The sequence below is a fragment of the Limanda limanda genome, chromosome 18 (genome assembly GCF_963576545.1).
Source record: "Limanda limanda chromosome 18, fLimLim1.1, whole genome shotgun sequence".
NCBI classification, from domain to species: Eukaryota; Metazoa; Chordata; class Actinopteri; order Pleuronectiformes; family Pleuronectidae; genus Limanda; species Limanda limanda.
The window spans coordinates 18050190-18077070 of record NC_083653.1 but is presented as its reverse complement, the minus strand read 5'-3'; the positions used below and the strand labels follow the sequence as shown (position 1 = coordinate 18077070).

Below are 26881 nucleotides of genomic sequence, written 5' to 3'. Positions count from 1 at the left end.
TCGTGACCTCCATAATAAAAGACATAATTCTAAGGTGTCTGCAGGCAGAATACAGGCTCTGGCTGTCATGACCCCAGAGAGTCAAAACTCTGCAACAACAGCTCTAAATTTAGAGCATCACTGACATTAAAACTCAGCGTATGGGGTCGGTTTTGCATTTCAAAAACCTTCCACACCCATCATTTCCTCTTTGCTGAATAAACAAAGCCTGAGGTTTGCTAAATTGTGAGTGCGTTTGAGGTGCCATAGCGGAGGCGTTTTGTGTTATTTTAATTTTATTTTTTTCTGTGGGAGGTTTTAGAAAAAAAAAGAGCATGGCAGATTTTTTGCTGTGTTTTAAAAATGAGCTATATTGTCTATTTTATGTGTAGCAGAGCAGTTTTAATGTTTTAATTTCCAGTTATGAAATGTGGAGAAATGCTTTCAGCATTCATATATATTGAACGAATACAGATTATGTAATTAATTGGTGACTACACATAACTGTACAGGAAGTGAAACAAGGCTAAAGATAAGACACTGTGTAACGTGACCTGAACTCTAATATGTTAGTAATTACATTATGCCACATACATATGCATCAAAGTTCCCCTATTGTAAGTGAACCTAAAGGGTCATACATGCAGACGAGCTAGTATAAACTGACAGCAAAGGTCAAGGGTCAGCACCATTCTTCTTCATCTTGGCAAACAGAGAATAGATTTTTAAACCGCACTGAAATCAATCATGAAATAAAATAACAGCCTTCAGAGGCAGCATTAGAAATTTAAAGGAGAAAGGTTGATGATTAAATTGCTGAATAGGCTGACCCCTGACCAGTCAGAGCAGCTAACGAGGGCTTAAAGGAAAAATTAATTTAGGGATGCAGAAGGGAGGGGTTGGCCTAGCACAAGGTAAAGCATTAGCTGTTCTCACTTTCAAAGTCAAGGAAAAAGTTTGGCCCCTGTTCAAGCTCTGTGCAAGTGAGCACATTTAACAGATTCCCCATTTGGTTTCTGCAAGAGAGAAAAAGGGAAAGGAAGAGAAAAGAAAAGAAGAAAAGTGTGTGTGATGTTAAGAAGTCATCAAAACAAGTTACGTGAACAGGGACGGGAGATGAGAGCTGAAATAGCGAGCGGTCATTACTGAGTGGAAGAAAAAGAAAACGGGAAGAAGGCAAAGGAGAAGAGATTGGAGCATAAGCAGAGTCCATCACGGGTTCGTCGTCAGGAGCGGAGACCTGCTAACAGGAAGGAAAATGCTGAGCCTGACAAAATCCCCCCTCCCCATATCTCTCTCTTCATCCACCTTTTCTCACTTTGTTCCACTCCTTGGCCAGACTTACTTTCAAAGTCCAGGAAAAAGTGTGGATAGTTCTCTATTTCCCTTGTTAGGACTTTAAGCAGGTTACCCATCCCAGCAAACCTGATGGTCGAAATACAATGGTTACAACAGGAGACAAAAAAAACAACATAAATGAGTACAATTACACAAAATACATGTATGTGAAGATAACTTTGCACATGACACAACAAATTCAAGTAAAATTAAAATGTCTTCATCGCAAACAAATGATTCGTACCCGACAGAGGTGGTTTTTTTTGGTTTGGGATGATGATTTATCAAAGTGAATAGATTCCTTTTCAGCTCAGGTATTATTTATTATATTATTTTGTCTGACCTACAGCTTAAAAAGCCAAATATGTTCAGTTTGCTGTAATTAAACAAACCCCAGCATGCATTAATTTTTGAGAGGCTGAAACCAAAAAGGATTCAATGTGTTTTATAATATTACTTTGAGATTAAAGGTCTCACAACTCTTTCCTATTTCCCCCCCTTAAATTGTTACACATTTAAAAATAAATACAATTTTACAGACTCAGAAACTTGCATTTCTCATTTAAAGTTTGCATCTGTCAAAGGCTTTCGAGTTGATTCATGTTCGGGATCAATTGGATCATAACTTTTTTTTCTTCTCTCCAATATGTGGTCTCAGTGCTAGTAGCAAAAGACTATTAACATCCTGAAATAGACCAGGAAGCAATCTGGATAATGGAAAATTGATAAAAATGAAATTCTCCGTAGGATTGGATGGATTTGATGTTTTCTTTTTTCAAGGGACCACAAAATCATCCTTACTACTCAACCCCAATTCCTCTCCTACTTCGAATTTTTGTTACAAACAGGAAAACAAAAGGCATCGGACTCAGTGTCCAATCTTCCTATGCATGATGATTATAATTGGATAACCAATTGAAAAAATAAATAAATACAGAGTTGGTGTGCAAAGACACATTTTTGTCGATAATTTTTCTGTAAATTGACTTGACTAATCCTGTGAGGTCCGTTCTCTTCGGTCAATTGTATTATCTTTAAATGAAAATCTCACTTAAATTCATGCACATAAAAATGACACTATCTCTGTTCATTAATGGTTTGTTTGTGTATTGATCAGAATGTGTGCACATACAGCAGGAACTTAGTTATTGAGACAAGTAATATTTTATTTAAATTGCAATGTGTACTAGTGGAAGTCACACTGTGCAGCTTTTCGTATGTTTCCTTGCCAGTAAAGAGGCTGATAAAGCAAAATGTCCTCCCGCTCTCACTGAACACAACTCCTGAGGTTCTGAACCTGCTTCTCTGCTCTTTTGGATTCTCTCTGAACGTGACCAAACACGGGGAGGGAGTCGTAAATAGCAGTTACACTATAAAACCTTTTTATTGGAGGCAAAAGGCAGAAGGCAGGTGGCAATTTTCTGGTGAAAAGTTTACTTCACCAGCCTTGGAGGGTGGTGACAAACTCTGTAATCAGAGCAGGCCTCAAAGTTACAATATATATGAAGCCATGATTGCGGTAAAATGAAAGAACGTCACAGTATGTCAGGGTTACGCAAGTGGAACCAGTGTGACCTTCAAAAATTCAAAAAAACTCAACCAGACGTTACACTCATGACAGGTGGAAAACAAAACTTGTTATTTGAATCTGCCTGTTAAGTATTTGTGGATGACTGTGCAGTTGAAGACTCGTACCGTACAGAGGAACCATAAGATCACACTGGCTTATCTTCTCACACACACACAGAGATCCAACTTCTCTTTCACCTCCAACATGGTGTGAAGTGACAACAAAAGAGTCACTGTGCTCACATGATACTCACACTGCATTTCTCTGCACAGCTTCCAGCAAACTGGCAACTATTTTCTCTTACGGTATTCATTCCTCATCTTGCACTCATCATCTATTTATATGTACATCACAAACTAGATCAAATGGTCTGCATACTGATCCTGCACGAACAGCCTTGGGTCTGGAGAATCTCTAAACCTTAGCACGTCTTTGATTATCAATTTCATGCAGCAAATATAGAATTATGATTAAATAGAAAAGTAAACCACAAGGGGGCAGTGCTGGTTTATTTTTACATTTCCTTGAAAAGGATTCAAGTTGCGGTGTAATGGTGGCATGTTGGTACATGTGCTGCAGCAGTTGCTTTATCTAAGAAGAAACGTAACCTGCAGCCACAAAAAGTGCCTCACTTCAATCTCCAGCCAAACTACAGATATGATACCTGCAGGCACAGTGTTCCATGAAAACTGGCAGTCAGGTCGGTCGGAGACAACGACCAGAGAGCTTCTCAGTAGCAGCCAACGATGGTTCTGGCTTTTATTGGCCACGGACAAAGTACAATAACAAAAATAATTCAATATAAATGATAATACTTAACAGTAATGCAAAAAATGTGTTCTTGCTTTATCGTGACCTTTCATTAAAAGGAATATTCCAGAAGTATAATTTAAAATCTCATGATTTTTAAGCAACAAAAATGTATGGCAAATCTCATGTACTATGTTATCATAAATTTCCTACACTTCAGAGGAGAATTATAAAACTGAATCATGGCCCTGTGTGTGTGTGTGTATGTATGTACTGTATATGTGTGTGTGTGTGTGTGTGTGTGTGTGTGTGTGTGTGTGTGTGTGTGTGTGTGTGTGTGTGTGTGTGTGTGTGTGTGTGTGTGTGTGTGTGTGTGTGTGTGTGTGTGTGTGTGTGTGTGTGTGTGTGTGTGCTACATTTAAATCATGGATGTTTTAGGGTATGGTAGGGCTGTGCGATACGGAAAAACATCTTATCACGATAATGTTTTTCATATCAGGTGATTTCCATATATAGTGCGATATAAATCGAACCCACTTATTCATACAAAAAACTTGCTTGACAATCATCCTGTGCCACTGCACTTTACAATGATTCATACAAACTACTACAGTGAAAAGGTGTAAATAATGTACATACTCAGCATGTTTTTAATTTAGTAAAATAATTATTTTGCCTTTTTCTATTTATTTATTCTCGTGTCTACCTCATATTTATGTTCCTGGATAAACGAGGCGTCGCTTCCTCAGCAACAAAGAACACTGCATTGCATCATAATCTGTGAAAAGGACTTCAGGAGTGTGTGTGCATGTGTGTGTGTCCGCTTGTCTCTGTCCCTCTTCACACACAAATTGATAATCACATGGGATATTAACAATCTAGTCCTATATTCTAAAATAGTTATTAATCGATGGTGTTGGATTATGACTCCGGATCGTTTCGGTCACTTTACACTGATGTCCTGACCGTGCGCTTTACATTACGTCTTGTGTTGTGTAGCAGGTTTAAAAATGTCTCAAACTCTCGAGCGAATCAAACAAACACAAGTAAACTCCTGTACGTGTTCTAATAACTAGTGATCAGTGATGGTGTTGGTGTAAAGTGAGCGCATGTCAAAGGGGGAGTGGTGAGAAAGCAGACTCCGACAGGACGACCATAATTATCGCTATTGTTTTATCGCCCAGCCCTATGGGTAAGGTTGGGTTTAGTGTTGGCAAGTTACAACTACATTTCTGCTTCTGTTCACAAAGAAAACAATGGTTTAGAGCGACACAGATTTAACACATCAGTTACATCTGTCTCCACATCTATTACAGAGTAAGGAATATATGAGGGATAAAGAGAATATCTGGGTAAAAACCTTATTGACACAAATCTGACAGGCAGGTCTATAAAGCTCTATTTTAGTCAGATGAGGTTTAAGCCCGTCTCATCCTCTCAGAAAAGTTGCCAAATGCATTCAATAGTCACAGAAACACTGGTTCACAGTTAGAGGCTGAGTCTTGAATGAGGTTTTGTACCACATTTCTAATCCTTCTCGCAAATCTGATAGTGACCCCCTTTGTAAAACGCAGGGTAAACCAACACTGAAGCTTTATCTGAATGGCTTTAAGCCCATCACCTGATCGTGCCTCTAAACCTTTGTCACGACCGAGATGAACACAGGTCAAAAGATTGGATGAGAGTTTATTTAAAAGCTATGAACAACTTTCAAATCCTGGCAAGACACAAAAAAGGGGTGAGGGCTCACCAGAGAGCGTGCAGAGAAACTTAGTTATGCAACGTAATTCTGTGGAACTGAATGGTTTAGCACTAATGTGCATTAAACCACAGTTGCAGACTTAAGTCTAAGAAAAGAATGTCTACAAGACTATGACATGACAAATACAAGCTGAATGGTCATGCAAACAGTAAACTGTTCTGCATTTTCTGTTCTAATCCACTGGAAATCAAACTTTCACATCCCCTAGTTTCACAGAATCATAAACTGCCGTGATACGAGAGACATTTCTTTGAATCTCAATTCCAGACAGGGAAGGAAAAATCACGCAGGGAATTTTCTTGTCCGCTCGGTTCCTCTTTCACAACCACGTATCAATATTGCTGCACTGAGAGTGGAAACTTTGACTTTCCTCTTTCCCATAGTATTAACTACCAGCTGACATGGCTTAAAGTGAATTGAAATAGCACATTGAGTTTAGAATATACAGTGAGGGAATATTTCTGTGAAGAATGTGCTGTGGGTGCAACTAAAACCTTTAAAGAAGTAAGTATTGGAGACAAAAGGTATTTCCCTATGAGTCATTTACAAGCAGTTCTTATCTAAAAATTGAGTAAAGAAAAAAGAAGTTAGCTTAAGATGTCTATTCAAAAAGGAACTTTTAAAATCAATGATTAAAACAAAGTTTGTCCAAAGGGCTTTGAAGGCAAGTTCAGAGATTTGTGTGACTGGGGAACTACTGTATATTAGCCTGTCAGTCAACTGCTGGTCTTGATCAATGACCTGCCTTTCCATTACACAAGTTGTTCTGTGAGAGTAAATCCCCCAGCAACCCCACTGTCCTCGCCTAACCTCAATTTAGACACACCTCCTTGCTTCAAAGAATGTGCCGGTGAAACCGTGCAGCAGTCTCAAAGCCATCTGTGCTTTATAATTAAAGAAAAACTCGATGCATTTAAAGCACCAAAGTGAGTGCCACGTTTAAATTGCTTTTCCCTGCTGCTGTCTGGGCGTCTGAAACAACCTCGGCTGTGGGAGAAATCATTCTCCGGGCAACAAGACTAACCAAATGATTTGTGGAAGCCTGAATGTAATTTGGCATATTGTTGTATTGCAAGGTTTAATATTTGTATTTTAAACAGAGGAGAAGTACAATGATCAGATGTCAAAAGTATGATAATATCTAGCATCTGTGTTTCTGCTATGTGTTCACCTACAACCCTGAACAGAAATAAATTTACATTTCTTCAATCAGGGAGATCAAGTTTTAATTTCATGATCTATGGTGCACTTTTCAATGCCCCTATTAGTAAAACAGAAGTTCATTTTTAAGAAAAATGGCAATGCAAGTGATTTAAATGAATAAAAATGACCTCTGCAAACGTTTGTGGAGGAAATAAATGAAGTCAACATGTTTGTAAGACCTCATTGTGTTTTGTTGAGAAACACTGAATGTAAACAGAGCTTTTGTTTGTACGCAGGGAAACTCCACAGGGCACCTTTAACCACAGACAATGCTTTCTTTGTTATGTTCACGGAACAACCTTTCGTTTTTTTCCATTTAAAATCTTTCATTTGTCATATTTGTCCTGAAGAAAACCTTCATTTTTAATTCATTGACTGTACATGAAGATGGCCGACAGCCTTTCCAATGTCCCCTGGTGACTTGCCACAGTAGAGGTCATAAACAAAGCAAAAATCTAAATACACAGTATATTGACTCAAAGATGGTTTCTCTCTGCAGTTCTTATACACTGATGTAAGGGTGAGACATGACATGAGGAAGACCTTAATACATTTTGGAGTGGATCCAGATGAAAAGTCAGATCCAGATCACTTTCAAAAACACAGCGAGCTATGATGTTAGCCTTGCGGAGTTGTGCACACTTTGAACGTCTTAGTATTAAAATGGCGTGAAAGGTCATGATTGATGACGGATGCTGACACACGATTAGTGAATCGTATGCATCTACAGAAATCATCCTCATCCATGCTTCAGTACTGGATAATAGGAGGAAAATAGGAAACCGCATCCATCTTTACATCCAGTCTTTGGTTTAAACTTGTGAACATTTTGTGTGGTTCTGTGTTGTTTTTAGCAAACATCTCTTAGCAGCAGGAGTAGTTACTGGACATTTACTGAACATTGCTTAAATACACTGTCACTTTACTGACACATTTATAGAATATGATGACAACTCAGATCAATGCTCTTTCCACTTTCAATAAGGGCAATGTAGCAGTGTGGTGATGATATCTTATAGGTAACTGACATAAAAAGTAATAAACTTAAATACAAAATAAAAAGGGAACCATCCTTCCTTCCTTCCTTAATCAGAGAAATACAAACTGAAATGTTCAATATGCCGCAGTCCTGAGAACAAACACTGTAGCAGCCTCCGAGAGAGAGAAAGTTTTGGGATTAATGAAACAAGTGCAGGCTAATCTTTGCTGTAAATCACATAAACCACAGCATTGTTGCTGGGTTGATGTGACTCACTGGCAGCTTAGAGTGTGGTCTTATACAAACATGACTACTCTAGTGTGTGTGTGTTTGTGCGTCTTCTTTACCTTCTCTGGTGGCGGACCTCTTCTCTCTATATCATCCGCTTTCTCTTTTTCTCTGAGAAAAAAAAGAAAAGAAAGAATGTGTTAAAAATCAATTTTTGAATGTTTTAAAAACTGTGGGTCCTGCAGATCACACATTGTCATTGTCAGATAGCATTGACTTTCCACATTAACCACCTTTCCTCCCAACATACAAGCAAACAATACAACCCTCCTCCCGTCTCAAAACACACAACTGAATAATTCAACAGTGAAATCTACACCGTTGTCTGTTATATCCAAAATAAAGCTGATTAAGCTTCTGTCTGCTGCATGTTCACTGGAGTATTAAAAATCTTGTGACAAGCTGTAGCTGCTAATGGTCGATCGTTGGGGTGTGCTGTGCAGTAACGTCCTGCAGGGAGATCAAATAAAATAAATAAATAGAGGGCACTGTCATAGTCGGTCAAAAACTCGGGTGGCACACATTCAGTGTGACATTTATTGCCCAGTGCAAGAAGAAAAGACCAACAGGAGGACTGAAGCTCTTTACTTAGTAGTAATGTCTTTTACATGTAACTAATATTTGTAAACGTAATGTAATGATGTTAGTTGTTCTATCAACAACAAAAAAATGGCATCTAGATATTGTAATAACCTTGTTTCATTTTCAATCATGCCAGAAATTTAAGGCTAAAACCCACTCGTACAGTTTTTCCTCCTCCATCCGTCACAATATATAGTGCTCATTCTTCTGTGTTGACCCCCCCCCACCCCCTCCCCTCCTCTGCAGAACCTGCACAGCAACAGAGCGTAGGAAAAAAAGAGGTGGGATGCTGTAAATGGATGGATGGATGGATGGAGGCTCCAAAGGGACACTAGTCATTCTCCTTATAAGGGGATAGTAGTGTGTGGCAGCTCCCTGTGGTCAGACACATGAGCAGACTTCACCTCAATGTCACGCAGGAGACACACACACACACACACTTACTTCATGGGTCCCTTCTGGAACACCCATTTGCCAAAACACCATGTGGACGGCACAGACTGAGCACTGATGAGAACAGACACTTCACCATCACACCCACTTCACTCATTACACATCCAACTTCTCTCTCCATCTCTCCGTCTACATCCACATACACTCTTTCTCGCCTTCCCTTTTCTTTCTTCCTTCCTTTCACTTCTGTTTCCCTTGTCTGTCAAAAGGAGCTGGATTTTCTCAGTTTTTCCAGCCAGACCGACAGATGGCAACAGGCAGAGTACTAATTTACACAGTAGCACTGAATGTGATTAGTCCAATTAGCCAGGAATTCCATTTACAAAATCAGCAGTCATGGTTCCAGATTAAAAAACAGCCATTAGCTACGCCGATGGAAAATCAACCCAGCATCCCACTTAGGCGCTACGTTAGCCTGGTGAGCCACCTATTCAATAAACAAGCCTCACATTTAACCAGGCAGTCAACAGATGAGTCAGTCAGTGTAGTAGTCCCTCAATAAATCTGTCAGTCATCCTGGCAGGTGGTGGAGCCAGACAGAGAGGAGGGAGACGCACGCAGACTCCTAAAAAATAAACATGTTTTTCAGGAAACATGGACAGAGAGCAGGAATGGAATTTTCCAGGGTCCCCACAGGAACATGAAGAATAATAATACAGGTCCATTATGTCCCATTGTGAGTTATTAAACAGTGAGGGTAATTTTATCCTGAGGTTTAGTTGAGGGCAGTGATGCATATGAACATTGGTTGAGTTTATTTTTAAAACAATACATTAAGATCATCTATATTATTTCTATATTTTCTCTGCCAGTCATTTTTCCATCTCACTTGTTAATGTAATGTTGGAATCAAACTCTGCGTTAGGACATTTAGTTGTAACTGAACCTAAAATTTGTGAGAAAAGTGAGAGACTGAGTGAAAAGTCCAGTGTTTATCCAATGTTTTATAGTTGCTGAGATACCAAGAGGGAAATGTTTAATTTCTGTTATATTATAATCTTCACCTCCACTATTTGGCCAGAGGGTTTCTTGAACATGGCCTTCTTCATGTAGTGATTCTGTCTGATGTTTTGACACTGAGGTGACATCCACGTGTCAGTGTGTCAGGTGATTTCCTGACTTAATCTGGGGCATTGCCCTTCAAAAGCACTCACACACCCACCACCACAAAAACATCACCATCATGAAAACAGTAACTGTTACTTTCACTCACAGCTGCACACCTCGCGTTTGAGGCCTTGTCTGAAAGCTCTGTTTCCATGGTGACAGCCGAGACATCCATTAAAATAGGGGAAGTGAATGAATCTGACAGAGTGGAACCCAGAGGGGAGAAACACACACACACGCACATATAAACAATTCGTTCTAGAATGGTTTACGGTTTAGAAAAAGGGAAGGTATGTGATGAAAGCTGCTGTCACTTCTGGCTGAACGCCTGGCAAGGAGGTTGCCAAAAACCCGCTGGGTAGACGTTGAGAGTGACAGACTGCAGGCGGGTGACAAAGATGAGAAGAAAGCGCCAGAAAAAATCCTGAGAGAACTCACAGATTGAAATGTATCCTTGAAAAAAGTTGTGCATCTAAAATAGATCTAAATACCTAAAGAAAGACGCCATCATTGTCTTAAAACTTCAAGGTTGCTGAGGGGATGAATCATGAAAGTGAAACTGAAGAGGCACCATTTTCAAATCTGATTCTTATGTGAACAGAACTTTTGTTAGTGACAAGCAGGACGGTACAAATCTCTTCGAGGTGTGTTAATGTGTGTGACATGGACAAATGCACACAACTGGACTTTGACAGGGCTGAGTGAACGTCCTCCTCTGATGATCTGTAGCCACAGTTTACACAAGATGGCAAAAGCCTCAATATCCCACAATTCACTGGGTTAAATGAACCATAAGAGTGAACATTCGCGAGTTCCTCTTATCTTCCTCTCATATCAGCTGTGTTTTCACAGTGTGTTTACTCGGCCAACATTAGCCTCAAACCACTGAGTACTCAAGAAATCAGTGAGCACACATTACAATCAAATGGAAATCAAACTGATGTGTGCTTTCTTACCAAAAGCATAAAGCTACAGTATGTAAACATAATTTATCTCGTGCTTCAGGTGTTGTTCTGACGTGGAAGCTGCTGACATTTACTTGAAAATGTATTCATACAAAACCCTGTCTGCCAGGCATATTTAGATTGCCGTTTAAACTGAAATTACCCGAGTAGCTGTGATTTGCAAATGGATGAGTCATAAACATGAAAAGAGGAAACTATCGGCATGAGAGTGCATCGGTTGAGTGAAACAGCTAATAGCATGTGCTTGACTACCAACAAATGTACAACAACTCGTGACCAAAAAAAAAAAATATATATATATATATATATATATATATATATACATACATACATTTCCACTACAGTAAGTTAATGGGGTAGAACAAATTCAGTAAAGTAATATCCTGATTATTTTCACTTGCAGTGATGAGCACAGAGACTTTGTCAAGGCCGACAGTAGAAGTGATTTTGACCCAACAACTCAACAAAAAAAACTAAGAAAATACAGTGTCAGAGCAGTCACATCATACTGGAAGTACAATACTTCCTTAAAAAAACAACCACAAAAAAGAACACTATTACATATGGGTTTTCATACTGTTGAATTGTTGTCTCTTCTTTGTGATCTCTTATCCTGAGGGGAGGAAGAGGCTATGATCCACTCTGGAGCAAGACCAAGATTTTTTTAGTAAAGCTCGTTTCTGCAAACAAATGGGTCCTGTATAATTATTAGTGCATCAAGGTTGATGTTCTAAATTCTAGCTGCTAGCAGGTGTAACATATTTTTCTGCTTTCTTCAGCTGAAAGCACTTGCTCATCTAATTAAATGGACACAATCTAATCAAAGCCACTTTGAGCAGCAATACTACAGTGTTGTAAACAGAAGGGCTGTTGCTTGAATTTCATTGTTTTATCAAAACACCAACATTTGGAACAGTAAAGAGAAAAACAACATGTTGGACTTGACTTCACATGAAACTACATGATCAAAAATAACCAAAGAATAGGAAAGAGGTGAAGGTGTGCGTGTCTCCCACAGTCTCAACGTCCAAAATTCAATTCGGACAAAAACAATAATCCGTTTCTGGGTTTTACTGAGTATCTTCATAAACCAACCATGGTTTATGTCAAATGTTCTTATGTGCAAACATTTTTTTTCTTAAATCTGCTTCACTGATCTGCACTGAGGCGCATTTGTCCGCTGGTCAACAAGGGATTCTGCTTCTCTGATGTTTTCTAATCACTCACACCTAGAATTGATCTTTATAAAAACCAGCTAAATTCATATTTACGTATGTTCCTGGATAAACGAGGCGTCGCTTCCTATGCGACAAAGTAGTTAAAACACCGCATAATGTCGTAATTTGCGGGAGATACTATAGTGTCTGTGTGAAAGTGTGTGTGTTTGCAGGAGTTTGTGTGTGCGTTCTGGTCACTTTAACTCTGATGTCCTGTCTGTGCACGTCACATTAAATCCCATGTTATGTAGCAGGTTTAAACATGTCTCACAAACTCTCGAGCAGTCAAACAAACACAAAGTAAACATCAGACCTGCACGTGTCCTAATAACTTGTTATCAGTGATGGTGCTTATTGTTAAAGTGTAAAGTGAGCGCAGGTCAGAGGAGGAGACTCCGACAGGACGACAGACCTTTAATGAGCGTCTGTCCTGAGCCTGGAGAAGTGCAAGTGGTCAAAGTAAATTTATCAAAACCCTAATATTATGCCACTAAAATAAACACTCATCAATCAATTTATTCCGTCAACAATTGTCAAGTTCATGGAGGCTTGATTTCTAAAAAATATATAAACAGAAGAGACTACTAATTCATTCAAATTATGTACTATGTTGGGTTTTTAGCACTTCTATTCTATTATGAATCTGAAAGCAGTACACAAATGGGCAAAATCATATAAGATGTACAACGGATGTGCAGTTTCAGCATCAGTTTGAACTTGCAAGATGAAAATATGTTTGATTTGTGTAACATGACAAAACGTATGCAGTCAAACCAGCTGCTCCATTTTGTCCTCCACAAAATTAATAGAAGGCCTCAGTACAAACCATGGTTAGCGTGACAGCTGTTGATGTTCACGACTGAACCTGTAAATCAATTATTTACATGAATGAGTATCATCTCCACCACAGGAAAATGCACATTTCCAACATGGCTTCAGGTCACGCAAAGGGAGTTGGTGTGCAAATCTGTGTAAAAAGTAAGCACAAGTCCCAGATGAGACCAACTCCAGCTCAGGTCTCTCAACAAGGAGATGAGCTCAGTGTTTATGTGTGTATGTGAGCCCACGTGTCTACTATGGCAGAGGATGGAATGAGGCTGTGTGTGTGTTTCGGTTCAGGCCAGGGTTCAAACAAGGGTTAACCCTTAATGGAAGTTCAATGGGCTGGAAGAATGCAAATCTCCCGTGAGTGTGTGTGTGTGGGTGTGTGTGTGCCGGTGTGTGTGTCAACTACATAGTGTCTCTTTTCTATTCTGCATGGCAACAGCTGATGAATGGATGATTGAATCATAACAGCCCAGTGCGCTCTGGGTTTAGGGATGTTAGGTGGGGTGAAGGGAGAACAGGGACATTGCCAAGCATTAAGATGCATTGACTTGACAGCGTTGTATGACAACATGCGCCCCAACATTCACTTTATATTAATTTTATAACATCATCATAGGTGGAGCACTCTGGGGCTATGAGTAATGCCTTTAATTCATCAACATGCTTTTTTATCATCACTGTTGAAAAAGAAATTCACAGTAGACCAAAAATCGAAACCGACTAAACGGATGATTGTTGTCTAAGATTGACTTCATTGTAGACAACATAGTTCCTCCATTTCCAGAATATCTGTTTCAGCTTCTCTTTCCTTTAATATTCCAGATCATGACCCGGGGTAAGCAACATTATATAATTGCTGTTATATACTTGTGACGTAGAAGCACACAAAAGCAATCACAGATGTAACAGGACATTATTTTCCCTGCTAAGGGGAAAGTCAAAGCAGGTTAAACCTGATTGCAGTTTCTGGAATCTGGTTCCAGTTAAGTTCCTCACACACTTTTTTCAACATCTCAAGCCAACAATTGACAAAAAAAGTATTTTCAAAAGGTCAAATGAAATAAGGAAAAGGAATATACTTTCCTCTTTGAGTAAAATTATTTAGAAACAACCGAGATTATAAAATATTGAATATGATACATGATGAAACAAGGTCTGATGCCGAGTAGCACATTCCCTGACAGAGTAAAGCCTACTGTGTGTCATGTTGAGGATCTGCCAATGAAAAATAAACACATTTTCAAAAGGCATGTGGTGCTATTCAAACACAGTAAATCCAACACAGACGGAAATGAACACCAGCCAAAAGCTTCTACATGTTGGCTGTGTCGGAGAGTTAATTTACAAGCCAAGAACTAAGATATGGAAAACTTTTAATAACAATGTAGCTCAGAAGTGAGAAAATCACAAGGATTATTGAATAAAGCACATTAAATACCCTATAGCCTGGACAAAAGCCTGGATTTGAATTAAATGCTTTCTGCAATTCATTCATCAAGCAACTTAGGTTAAAGCTTTGGTGGAGATACAGTTTGAACTAGTAATCCTCGACATTCACTTCTACAAGCTGAGATGCCTGTCAATTAAGCAAACATGTTGCTGCTCCTCCCCACAGAACATTACCAGTACGTCAGTGTGCTGCATATTCAGTACTTAAGATCCAGGTCAGAGCAATAATGAAGCCCACAGAAGTATTTCCAGCTGCAGGTGCACAACCACACTTTGCAAAAATGTACGGACAGTGTGTTTAGTTAAATTTCAGATTGTTTATATTTAAGGTCTGTCTTCATTTTTGTATAAAGGATCACGGCTCATTAACTTCCATTTAGTGTTGGCTATCAAAATAAACTTTCTCCACGGTACCAAACAGACATTAAACTTTGACTCCACAACTGTGTTATGTATTTAACTGAATTATGTGTCTGTCTTCACATTGTATCCAGTTGTAATAGAAATAAAATTCTAAATGAGCCTGAAAAATTCCAGTATTTTCTCTTTCCGTTGTGTGAACATCCAAACCTGTCAATCTGCGTGTTGATGTATGCTCAATCTCGGAGCCCATCAGCTATTTGCAACAAATTAGCCTCTGCGGGCAACAGCCAAAATGTATGGGCCTCCGGTGTTGACAGCGGTTGTCAGGGGCATGACTCGGTCTTCTGTTGGCCATACACCGTTTACAGTCCCACTAGTTTCTTTTATAACCATCGTCAAACATTCTCAACACAAAACAAACAGAGAATGGATGTGAATGTTGAAGGGCCAGACAACATTCTGGCTAATCTCTATAAACAGCTACCTGCATATTTTACATGTCATTTAGCGGATGCTTTTTTCCCCCGAAGAGACTTACAATTAGTGTATTCAACATCTATGACGGGCAATTTAGGGGTTCAGTATCTTAGCCAAGGACACTTTGGCATGCAGATGGGGAAGACTGAGGATCTAACAGTCGACCTTCTGGTTGGGGACAACCACTCTGCCCATATGAATGCAAATACATTTAGAATATTATTTCTGATGTATTTCAGTCAATGTGTTCCACCTTTTTTTACTCTCTACTCGGACTGTTTACCTGTGGCCAACAAAAGCCTTCTCAAATGTGATTTGTCAAACTACAAACTGAATCCAGAAGGCGTCCAGCCCCAAAATCCTGTCCATCGCCTACAGATATATGTGAATATGCAGAAACTGTTTATAGAATGTGCTATTGAATGGTAAAGTATAATGAGACAAGTTGAAGTGTTCCACCTCTTTTAAACACTGTACTAATCCAGTAGTTATGTTAAGTCAATCCATTTCCTCTCAGAGGAACTTTGTATAAACCAAGGGAAACCAAAGTCAACACCAAAGACCCAAAATAACCTGTTGGGGAATATCTAGGAAAATCACTGGTGAGCATAAATCAACTGGTGTCTCTAACCAGCAGTGTGATCCAACTGAACTCACTCATAGTACAATAACAACATACTAATGCTTCTGCTTTTCTGAAGTGACTTGCTCTCATCGACGAATATCTAAAATTCCATAATAAAGTTAGCACCGAACGTCTTTTTCTTTCACCAAAGCAAGTGCAAAGGAGAAGCCATGAATACCCAAAGCTGAGAGCTTTGGGCTCACTACACCACTATTCTACGTTTACCGATGAATTGGTCTACTTTATTAAGTATTGGGACCTAAAACAGTTATGCAACATATTAAGTACACGTGCGTAGAACAACTGTCAAATATTGAACACTAACAAAGGCAAGATAATAAAAGCTTGGTACTAACACCGCAGGATTAAAAGCTCAATCATCTCCAGTAGGGCTGCTCGATTATGGAAAAAATCATAATCACGATTATTTTGGACAAAAACGAAATCACGATTATTCAAACGATTATAAATATGTGCCCTTATTTTTTAAATGACAAACCGGAAGTACCAGTCACTTCCGGTTCCGGTAAACACCGATTACGGCTGCGCGTCTTATTCCTCCGTGAAACCATGCAGGATATCGATGCCCAGTTAATGATGGCAACATTAACACATAAAAACACTTTGTAAGTGAGAACTTTGAAATTTCCTTTCATTATTAAATGTCCCCATCTACCCCCGCTGCCCACAACTCGCCTCCTCCTCTTCACAGCTGCTTGAGAGTGAGTGCCGGTCAGCGGGGCCGCGCTGAATGCTTTAGGGGAGGGACTGAATTGCGAATGCGCGTCTCTTTTGAAAAAAATGCCAAATAATCGTTTCAACTCGATTATAGTAGTTTGGAGATCGTTTGACCCAATAATCGTAATCACGATTAAATTTCGATTAATTGAGCAGCCCTAATCTCCAGACCACTCGAACTATTTATGCACATATATCACTATTAGGGATTTAAAAGAAAAGTGGTCACCAAGTGGGAGCCTCTGCTCAAGATAAGCTTATTAAGTGTAAGCCCTAAAAAAAAAAAAAAAAAAACTACATTAAAATCATACCAGTCTGCCACTTAAAACAAAATCAACATGATTGGCCTTGGCTTCCTGCATCCATTTTTAAAATCCTTCTGCTGTTTTGACTGGCAAGGAAAACAGGCCTTCAAATTGGGTTAGGGGAGCTGCGTCGCCCTCAGGCTCCCTGCGCTGGAGCAAATGTGACAGCAGGGCGTGTTGGGGGGGTTGAGCTCAGCTCGGGGGGATGTTGGCTGAGTTTTGCCCTAATATGGACACACACGAGGGGGGGCTGCATGAAGGCAGGGCAGAGGGTGGGCTTGGTGGACAAGGGGGAAACATACCCAGCGGCACCACAATGGCAGCCTTGCTTCCCTCTGCTGTATCACTGATGCCCCTCATCCTTTGAAGCCAGTCCACTACATTCACCAGCAGAGGATCCAACTGTTTCGGTTCAGTAGCCGCTCTCTCAGCTCTCTACGCACAATGAAGAACTCTTTAGCAGTTAGGACCCGTACATCAAGCACCGTTGAGTTTCAAGCAGTCCTGATGCTCACACATACACACACACACATACACACACGGGCCAGTGACACTAAAGCACAGTGTCAAGTCTCCTCCTCTGCAGCACTGCTCATCTCTGTTCAGCTGCTGGCTCTGTGTGCCCTCTGGTTCAATTTGACACTTGCTCCTTACAAACTCACCACTATCCCTCCTCCACATCTGGCCTCTGGTGCAGAGAAGAGGCAGAGGTGCTGATAATGGCCACAGAGACAAAACACTCACAGTGGTCATATTTTTCTGCTTAGGGAGCTGAGGGGGTGGCAGCTGGATGGGGTGGGTGGGATGCCCGAGAACGTGGTAAACAACTCACAGAGATGTCCGTCGACACTGAGAAAGAGAGATGGAGAGACTGCCAAGGCACATAAGAGCAATGAGGAGAACAATAGAGGGAGGAGAAGAAATCAGAGCAAAAAGCTAGTAGGAAAGTAAAGGAGGGCGTTTGGTATTTGGAGAGGAGGAGGAGGCAGAGTGGCTGTCTGGCCATCGCTGCATAGAGTGGGACTCCAGGCGTAAAAATTCCTCCTACGTCTTTGCTCAATGCCACTTCTGTTCTGCCAGGCCCTGCATGTCAGCAGCACTGCAGATACAAAGGGAACCATGTCTGTGTGTGACCGACTTGTGTGGATCTAGTGTTAGCAAGTGTGTATGTGAGGGCATCCAGCCATCTCCACCACTACAGGCTCCTTCTCTGCTGGCTGTAGGTGTGGCAAGCTACGCTCAATGAACTACCACGACCGTGGCAGCAAGATTGTTCTTAACAGTATAATCAAGCAGACAGATGTGCTACTGTAATGGATGTTCTTAAAAATGCCAACATCAATAAACACTGAAATTTGAAAAATGCATTCATACAAACGGCCATGCAACAAATTAATATATATTTTAGCAATGGCATAAGGTTTCCGAATCTGTGCCTTGAGCTTTTCATTGGTCTCGCATTTACTTTACTTTGATTCTACTGTATACTGTATCAGGCTTACAATAAGACTACTTTCTTAACTTACAATGAACAGTCAGGAATTTGGGGAAATACTCTTTGCTTTCTTGCTGAGACTAGGATGGTCAGTTATATTTTAAGCTCCTTTCCGCAGCTGGTTACCTTAGCTTCAGATAAACAATGGACAATCTGCAGTTGGTTGCTTACAGAGAATACTATGAACGAGAATAAACCATGGTAAAATGTAATAGGAAAGGATGTATTTTCTTGGACTGACAAAGTGGTCAGTTCAAGATTTGCATTCACCACTGCTAGTTGAGTTGTGACTGATAGGACCCAATGCGAAAGTGTATGCAGGTGACTGTCCCATAGTTTCCAGACGTCTCAGTTTCTGCCAGTCAAGATAATAAATTGAGCTTCTGAGTTTTCAGACCTAATCAGGGCCAAGGGGCGTTTCCAAAGTTCTCTGTTTTAGGTGTTCAAAATCTTGAGTAGTGTGTAGTGCAAGTAGTGTGGACAGCAGACGTAAACTTAGCAGCAGTAATGAGCTTTAAAACTACAATGAAGTAGTGTGGATGTAGCTTAACTGAGGTAGCTGTTCACAGCTGAAAGAGGGATAGAGTGAGAGAGATGGACTCGCACTAATTTGTGTAAAAACAGGCTGTAAAAACACAGGGAGTCAGTGGGGCACAGGGGTTTCCTTGTGAAAACAAACCTATTTATGGCTTTCCATGAACGCTGGCTCGACTGTAAAGGATCAGCGCTTATCACTCACAATGGCCGAGCAGACGATGCTTGACATTTACAGACCATGCAGGCCTTTGGTCTCTGTCACCAGACAAGTCTGTCAACCGAGGCCAAGATCAAGTGCACTCAGTTAGTCATGCTGCATAACTAGGTCAAGTGTCTGGCTTTTCCCTCTTTATGCAAGTTTTCACGTTGTTACCTTTACTTTGTGTCTGCATTCTGTTATACATCTTAAATCCATGGCTGATAAGTGAAAACCTGGCCACACACACACATACACAGAGTAGACTGCACACAGCACAAACAGAACACGTATGTCAACCTTTGCCAAATTTAGTTTTGACAAGGGAATCCACTAACCATATACAATTTTCCCCACTGTTTTGTTCTATCTGCTGTTTTTAATATGTTTAATATATGTTATGCCATAAATGGCTACTTTTCCTTGTGTTTACATATGGGTGTGTGCACAGCACCTTTATCATCAGTGGCCATATGCAACACCCACCTTTGTAGTCTTATTCTGTTTCTGTGTCATAAGTTTTATGTTGTGTAGCATTAGTTTGGATCTTTGGCCTATGATAAATTACATTTCATTCAGCTGTATACTTTGTATGAGGATGAATTACAATAAAGTCAATGAACTTAAACATAAGCTGCAAAATTATTTAAAATAAAATTATTTATTTAATCATGCATACGGCTATACTATTGGTTTCTTGCAGCAACCTGTGGAACTCTAGGTAAGTACATAATTAAATTATCAAGCATAATAATCATCATTAATCATCATAATCCTAACATTCAGTAAGAGTTTAAGACATTAATCTGTAGTACTCACACATTAAATCAGTTTGGACACAGTCAGTGAGCTGTTATCACAGACTTGCTGTTGTTTTGGTGCCTGCACTGTTAGTTTTTGTGCCAATAATCCCTCCTTACCAAAGGTCCTAATAAAGACCCCAATAACTCTGCTCTTGCTGACGGTTAGCCTGTCAGGAACAATAAACAGCTGTAAATCTGTAGATTCCTGCACCTGCTGAGATCACTGAGTGTCCTGCTGAGTTGTACAAAGCCAGTCAGACAGAGGCCAAGATCCCTTTGCCAGCTGTGGACATGCAGAAAAAACAGGTGGAGTGGCAGAGCTCAGCAAAACCAGCTCACTATTCTCTGTAAAGATTAAATGTGACAGTAAACTCTGCTAGTGGTGCACATGGTGATGGGTTTTGTTTAATCCCTTTTTAGTTTCCAACTGAATATGATTTCACACTCACTGATTTGGCAGCAGGTTATTTCACCTAACTTGTGACTTACAGCAGAAGGGTGAGGTTTGCCATTTGTAAATGGTCAACTTTACCAAACTGAACACGAAAATTATGTTTGCAGAATAAATATGATAAATCGCGAAAGGATGATAATTAATCTAAGGAGCCTTTTGAAATTGGATTTGTAGTTTTGCTTCCATCCAGCTCAGTACTGTTACACATTTTCCAAGGCTCTCCAATTTTCCATTGGCCTAGAAAGTATGATGCTTTAGGCATTCGGGCATAAATAAACTGCAAAAGCAAAGATGCCCGTTGTTGAAAGTAATTTGCAGAAAATCCATAAGACACATGGCGTGCATTGTAAATGACCCCAGTGTACCACCACTCAGGTTTCAAAGACAACACTTACTTTTCTAACATGAGGCAGCATTACACCTCACAAGGTTAAATAAGGCCAAAGTCGGGGTAAAGCAAAAAGGAAAAAAGAGGGAGGTAAAACATTTGTCATCAAAACAGGATGAGAATTCAGTAGAGAAATACAAGTTAAATAAAGAAATACTGACTACTATAGAAGATTTGAAAGCCCCTTAGTCATTATTACGAAATAAACCTTACTTTTTTCCTGAGAAGAGCCTGTGTTTTTACATAAGCAAACAACGTCAAACCAAAGAAAAAGCAATTGAGAGTAAAAAACAAAAAACCGAGAGAAATTAACCGTAGAAGAACAACACTAGCAAGTGACGAAGTGAAACTGCACAGACTCACAGAGAGCTGTTGTCCCGCTGACAGGATGTGAGTATAAAAAGTGAAACGTGAGCGGGAAGTGTGCAGGGTCATAAGGAAGCACAGTGCGGCACACGTACTCTCTGGTAGACATGTAGACAGAAGACAGGCAGTATTGAGGTGAAACAGGAACTCAGAGCAGACAGTTCAATTCATAGTGTTTTACTGCCACACAGACACGGCCGGCTACACACAAATTACTCCTTTCCTCAGACAAATAAAAACAGGAGGGGTTCAAGCGGGCTAAAAATGAAGAAAAATATGAAGGGAATTTTGGCTGTAAAACATTATTCCTGGTGAATATTGAACGCCGGAGGCTTAAGTGTTTGAACACTTTAAGCTTTTTGGAGATAAGCTGTTCCCAAGGCTGAGATTTACTAATCCTACTTTGCCAAATTGTGAGACAGAAAAGGCTCCTTGTCTAAATGGGCACCCAAGTACAGCAAAAATGATAAACTTGATACATGGGTCTTTTTCACAGCAGACATTTTATGCAATAGTAAGAAAGGCACAGGTGTTATTAAACAATTGCTCTGTTCTATTCAAATGTCTCAGTCAAGCTGCTGTCAGACATGCACTGAACTCCGCAGTTCTTCCGTATTTTCTCCAGAGGAAACCGATGTGTGAACGCAAATGTCCAAGTGGGATGCTCCGCAGCCTCTGCGGACTTTCTCCTCCTGGCCTCCTAGTATAATGTGTCAGAGTACCTCAGGCTGTGTTGTGAATGTATGAAAGGCAAACTCTGGAAAAACTCCGTAGCCTGTTCTCTGGATTACCCACAGCTCATGTCTGAAGTAGCTCAAGTAATGACAGTGTGAGTGGGCCTACATGCTCAATAAAAGGACCCGGAAACTGAAGCAGCTAAATGCAATGTGTCAAAATGTCGTGTGTGAAAAAGGCACGATTACTCATCTTGACACCACTATACCGCCTTGGTACAACAATACAGGCGGCTTTGCTTCTCACTGGTGAGAAATCCATTTTAAGCTACAGTCATACCAAAATTATCTTCCCATCAAGGCTTTTATCTCCAAGGGAATGGGAAGAAGAAACATTTGCAGGGATGAAATAGTTAGGCAGTTGACCGACAGGACAGCAGTTTTTACTTGTTCAATTACTTTTAAACAATCAGTTTAATTTAAATGGCTAAATTCAGTTGAGGTTTAACCAACAACATAGATGGACTCTCAAATGTTCGACCATAGACACTAGACAGCAGCTGTGTCTGGCTCGTAAGTGTTAAATGTTTATGTTAATGCTTGGTAAAGGAAAACAAACTGGAGAGCTTGTGCTTTTTCATACACATTATTTTAGAGTATACAACTGGACATGCAAATTTGAGTTTAGTTGATACAACCACAATAATCCACAGTATCAATACTGCTGTCAGGAAAATCCTGGCTATAGCACAAGTACCACAAGATGAGTATGTATTCTAATTAGTACATTACAACATACAGTATATGCACCGAATTTTCGCCTGTGCAGACTTCATTGTTGGTGTAATACAAAAAAAAAGAATATATGATATTCTCTTAAGACTTCATCTGCATAGTGTTTAATGTTTCCATAGTTATCACTATCACAGTTTCACATGAATGTCACTTTAATGCTCTCTGAAGATCTCTTAACTTTATCCACCGTCACACGTGTGCACACACAAGCACACGCACACACACACACACTCAATCTGTTAGCCAAGCATCTGAGGCTCTAGAGCCAGTGAGAAGTCTGTTGTGCTTTCTTTTCCAGCCCAGATGGCAGCATTGGCTGAGTCAGCGGTGGCTGATGGTCCACTGGATGATTAGACGTGGATAACAGGAGGAGAGCCGAGCACTAAGAGCCAGGAGCAGTGGAACTGAGGGACGCCTGAGCCACTTTGTTCTGTTTGAATCAAGTAATCACTTAAGCAAGTGTAATGAGACTGTTCAGCTTCTCCTGGATGGATGGACACACACACACACACACATACACCAGAACTAGGCGGTATGGCTTCACATCGATATAACGATTATTTCAAAGTTTTACCTCAAATACAATTAATGAAGGATTATTTTCATTTAATTGCTCAGCCCTAACACACATGATATAATAAGGAAAATCAAGACGACTAAGCATAATTCACATCCCGACAGACTTCAACTCATATGAGATCCATTGTACATGAGATATGGCTGCAGTACTGCAGGTTAATCTGAGCTGGCATCAGGAGTGAAATGATGCCAGAAGGGTTCAAGCTGCTTCTTCAGCTAAAATCTCAAGCAGATATTAAGACTTGGCATTGGTGCATTGAGAAGCATAGGAACCCCTGGGATCTCCCATTTAGTGTTAAAAAGCATATTGTGATTGATAACAGGACCCGCAATGAAGAAGAAAAGAAAAAGCTGCTGAAAGCAGTTTCATTTGGAGATTGAGAACAGCTAAACTGCAGATATCACATTACCTCTATCCGGTCTACTGAGACTTTAATGCAGCATATTTCAGTAACTGGAAACCCCTTTGAAATATGACCGTAATGGCTATAGTCATCATATTTCACACATCAGAAGGTTGCAAGAATACCTTTTTACTAACCTTGTTTAAGGTGGATACTGGAATCTGATCACAACTACACACACTTAACCCAAAGGGGAAGTATTGCAAATGCTCCTGTGTAATTTTAGTTAAGGTTTGATTGTACATATTTTGGAACGGTTTTGGTTATTGGGGAGGTCGCCAATGGATAGAAGTTAAACCTGCCTAAGTGGTTATGAATAATAATGCTGAACATCTTCCACATACTTACTATGGTTAGCATGTGTGCATTCTTTTCTGTGGCATAGCTCTTGCTCTAGCATCCTAGCAGAGCTACTTAAGTGCAAAAGAAACATTGCGTTGCAACACAAAGGATTTCCCCATGTGCTCGCCCCAGGCAACCTGTAATGCAGCAGCACGTTAAAAACCACAATGTGAAAAAAAACGCTGCTGTTCGAAAGGGTGTGAGATGCCATATCCTGTTTTTCTGTTTAACACAAACACTGATCGGTGAGAACAGCCATAAAAATACACTGCATTCATACTCTGCCAAGACACATTTGTAAAGCCTGGCATGTATTCTGCTCTTTTTAGTGTTCTCCCATTTGCTGTAGCACAAAGCATCAGCACGGCGTCTGCACCCAACAAGAGCTGATTAGTCAGTTTACATGAGCTGCAGAGTCATAACAATGAATACAATTATCAGCTGGATATTTTAACTATTGCCAAACCAAGTCTGGAAGGGGACTAAAGACATAGTCAGCATATAATGGGAGCGAGACAGTGATTAAGAGGAGTCTCTACTGTGGAGACAGTGTGGGGAATGTTATGCTGTCCAGACATTTGAAAGCAACAGTCCAACACCTCCGTACAGTCAAACAGAGTTGATTTGCACATGGTTTTTAAACAAGTGCCACATATGGGATTCCTTTAATATCTTGCTGTGCAGAGCATTGACTTGGCACCTTCACTTTGGGGCTATATAAAGACCTGCATGCCATAACTCGCCCCCTCCACCTCAAAGTGAATACTGAGGCGCACACCTAGACTAGGCCACGCAGAGAATATGCAAAGCATTTCCACTCATTCCGAGAGAGATCTGGTTCATCCAGCTATAGTCCACAGTATGTTGTAAGTCACAGAATTCAACCAGCATTCCAGAAATGCTGCAATTACAGCCTGGCATACCAACTGAATCAAAACACATAGACACACTCACACATGTGCACACACAAGCTGTTGTTAAGGGCTGCAGCTGTTGCTGTATGTCTTCTCTAACAAAAGAGCGCCATTTCAGTCCAACGAGAGCCACAAAACAGCACATTCCTCTCAGAACTAACAAAACGTTGGTATCTCAGCTGGTGGCGTCCAATACATAACTCATTTTGAGTCCTAACACCCTTTGCATTTACTATTTGACTCCTTTGCACAACGCAGTCTTCGGATTTGATCTTTGGAAAGTTCTTATTTGTGGGGGTGGGAGTTGCAGGGTAACTCCGGAAACAGGGCCCACGAAAAACGAAAATAAAACCATGCAGCGATTCTATGATATATTGTAAGACAATCATAACGATATGATGATATCTGTCAAAACTGAAGAGATAACAGTCTGACTCAATCTGAGATAAACCATGTACAACAAATAGTGCATAAAATCGTATCTTACTCTCTAGTCTGTAACTTGTCAATGTGGCATATTCCAGAATGAAATAAACAACGAGCTAAAGTCCAACCTATACAAATATAAATTAATATTATATATTCGATATTACGCCACCAGCATGTTGCATTCTCTTCTCATGATTTGGGATGACTATACATATTGCTGTGACTTATTCTAACCCTTAATTCTTACATAATCAACTCTCATCCCCCCCATCTCATTGTGAGTTTTGCTCGGTGAAGTGGTGGAGGGATGAATCAATCATGGGCACTGATTTCACTGCTGCTGTTGGACATAGTGAAGTGTGTGCTCCACTAATATCCGACGAAGCAGCAGAGAAGTGAAGGAAACAGCTGCTGAATGGAGACTGGTATGTACAGCAGCAGCAGCAGCCTGGTTCCTGGGACTCCTCCACCGGCCGAACAGGTTGAGAAGGGGAAACAACTCGGATCGGGTTCAAACCACCTGCTTGCCTGTGTGTGCACTTCATTGTTGTCACTACGTGTTGGATTTCTCACTGTTGTGGAGACAGTGATTGCGGATGAAAACATGCCGTGACTTTTAAACAAACAGCGGTCTTCCCTCCACTCGGTCCCTTCCTCGCATGGCTCAGTGATAAAGCAAAGCAGCAATGATTTATAATCTGGTGTCAACGAGGAAACTCAGATGAAATGTGGCTGGAACCTGGCTGCTTCTCCCGAGCTAAGTGTGCAGGCTAGCCCGTTAGCACCAGCCCCGCTGTCAGGTCGAGCCTGGAAATGGGGGTACACTCCCATGAGAGACTCAAGTGGGTCAAAACTTTGGCCCGGGTTAAAGTCTCACCCTCGCACAACGCTTAAGCTCGGACACACAACTCGTCCCATCGCTCCGGAGAGGCTAATGCTAGCTAGCATGTTAGCGCCTCGTCCCCGGCATCTCTCTCCATGTGAACTCGTTTGACAGTCACTGATTCGACGGGGATACACGATTTGGCGCGACACCAGGCGAGGTCCAGCCGACTTAGCGGCCACTAAACCCGGGTAAAAGTTGGTCAAAGTGGGGGGGACTCACCGCTGAGACTCCCGGGGGTCGTAGTTTGTTTGGAAGTCAGAACCGAAGTGTTGCTCTTCGCAGGACTTTCACCGGCCCTGGCAGCTCCGTCTGTCCCCAGCAGCCGCACCACAACACGCAGCACTTCCCCCTCCCTCCGCCGCCACAGGCACCAAGAGAAAAAAGTCCAGGCTCAAGCCCCGCCCAGTCACACTTTTAATTGGTCAAAATTAGGGACAGTGCGAAGCAAGCCATTTAAATTAGCCTGTGATGTTGTCTCTGTTCAGTAGAAATGCGCCCACTTAGTTTCTGTTGCAGTGCCTGGCAAATGTTTTTCTTTCTCAAAATTTAATTCAAGCTGAAAATGAGATTGATGATGAAAACACAACATAACAGAGTCAGATCTGTCTTCATGGATTAAATCAGGTCAGGACAACACAATG

General features: G+C 40.7%; 1 protein-coding gene across 2 annotated transcripts in view; it reads right to left on the bottom strand.

Annotated features, from left to right (window-relative positions):
* fam49a (family with sequence similarity 49 member A) overlaps positions 1 to 26574 on the bottom strand; it is a 34919-nt gene extending 8345 nt beyond the window's left edge. The window contains exons 1-3 of one of the 2 annotated variants that reach the window (XM_061091113.1): positions 26460 to 26574; positions 7929 to 7980; positions 1325 to 1404 (exon numbers count right to left, since the gene is read on the bottom strand). In XM_061091113.1, the coding sequence (XP_060947096.1) occupies positions 1325 to 1394 (70 nt within the window). In that variant the 5' untranslated portion in view covers positions 1395 to 1404; positions 7929 to 7980; positions 26460 to 26574. Of the gene's footprint in view, positions 1 to 915; positions 1063 to 1324; positions 1405 to 7928; positions 7981 to 26459 lie in introns of those variants that run through there. The other variant, XM_061091114.1, reaches the window with a different exon arrangement.
* Positions 26575 to 26881: the final 307 nt, after the last annotated feature.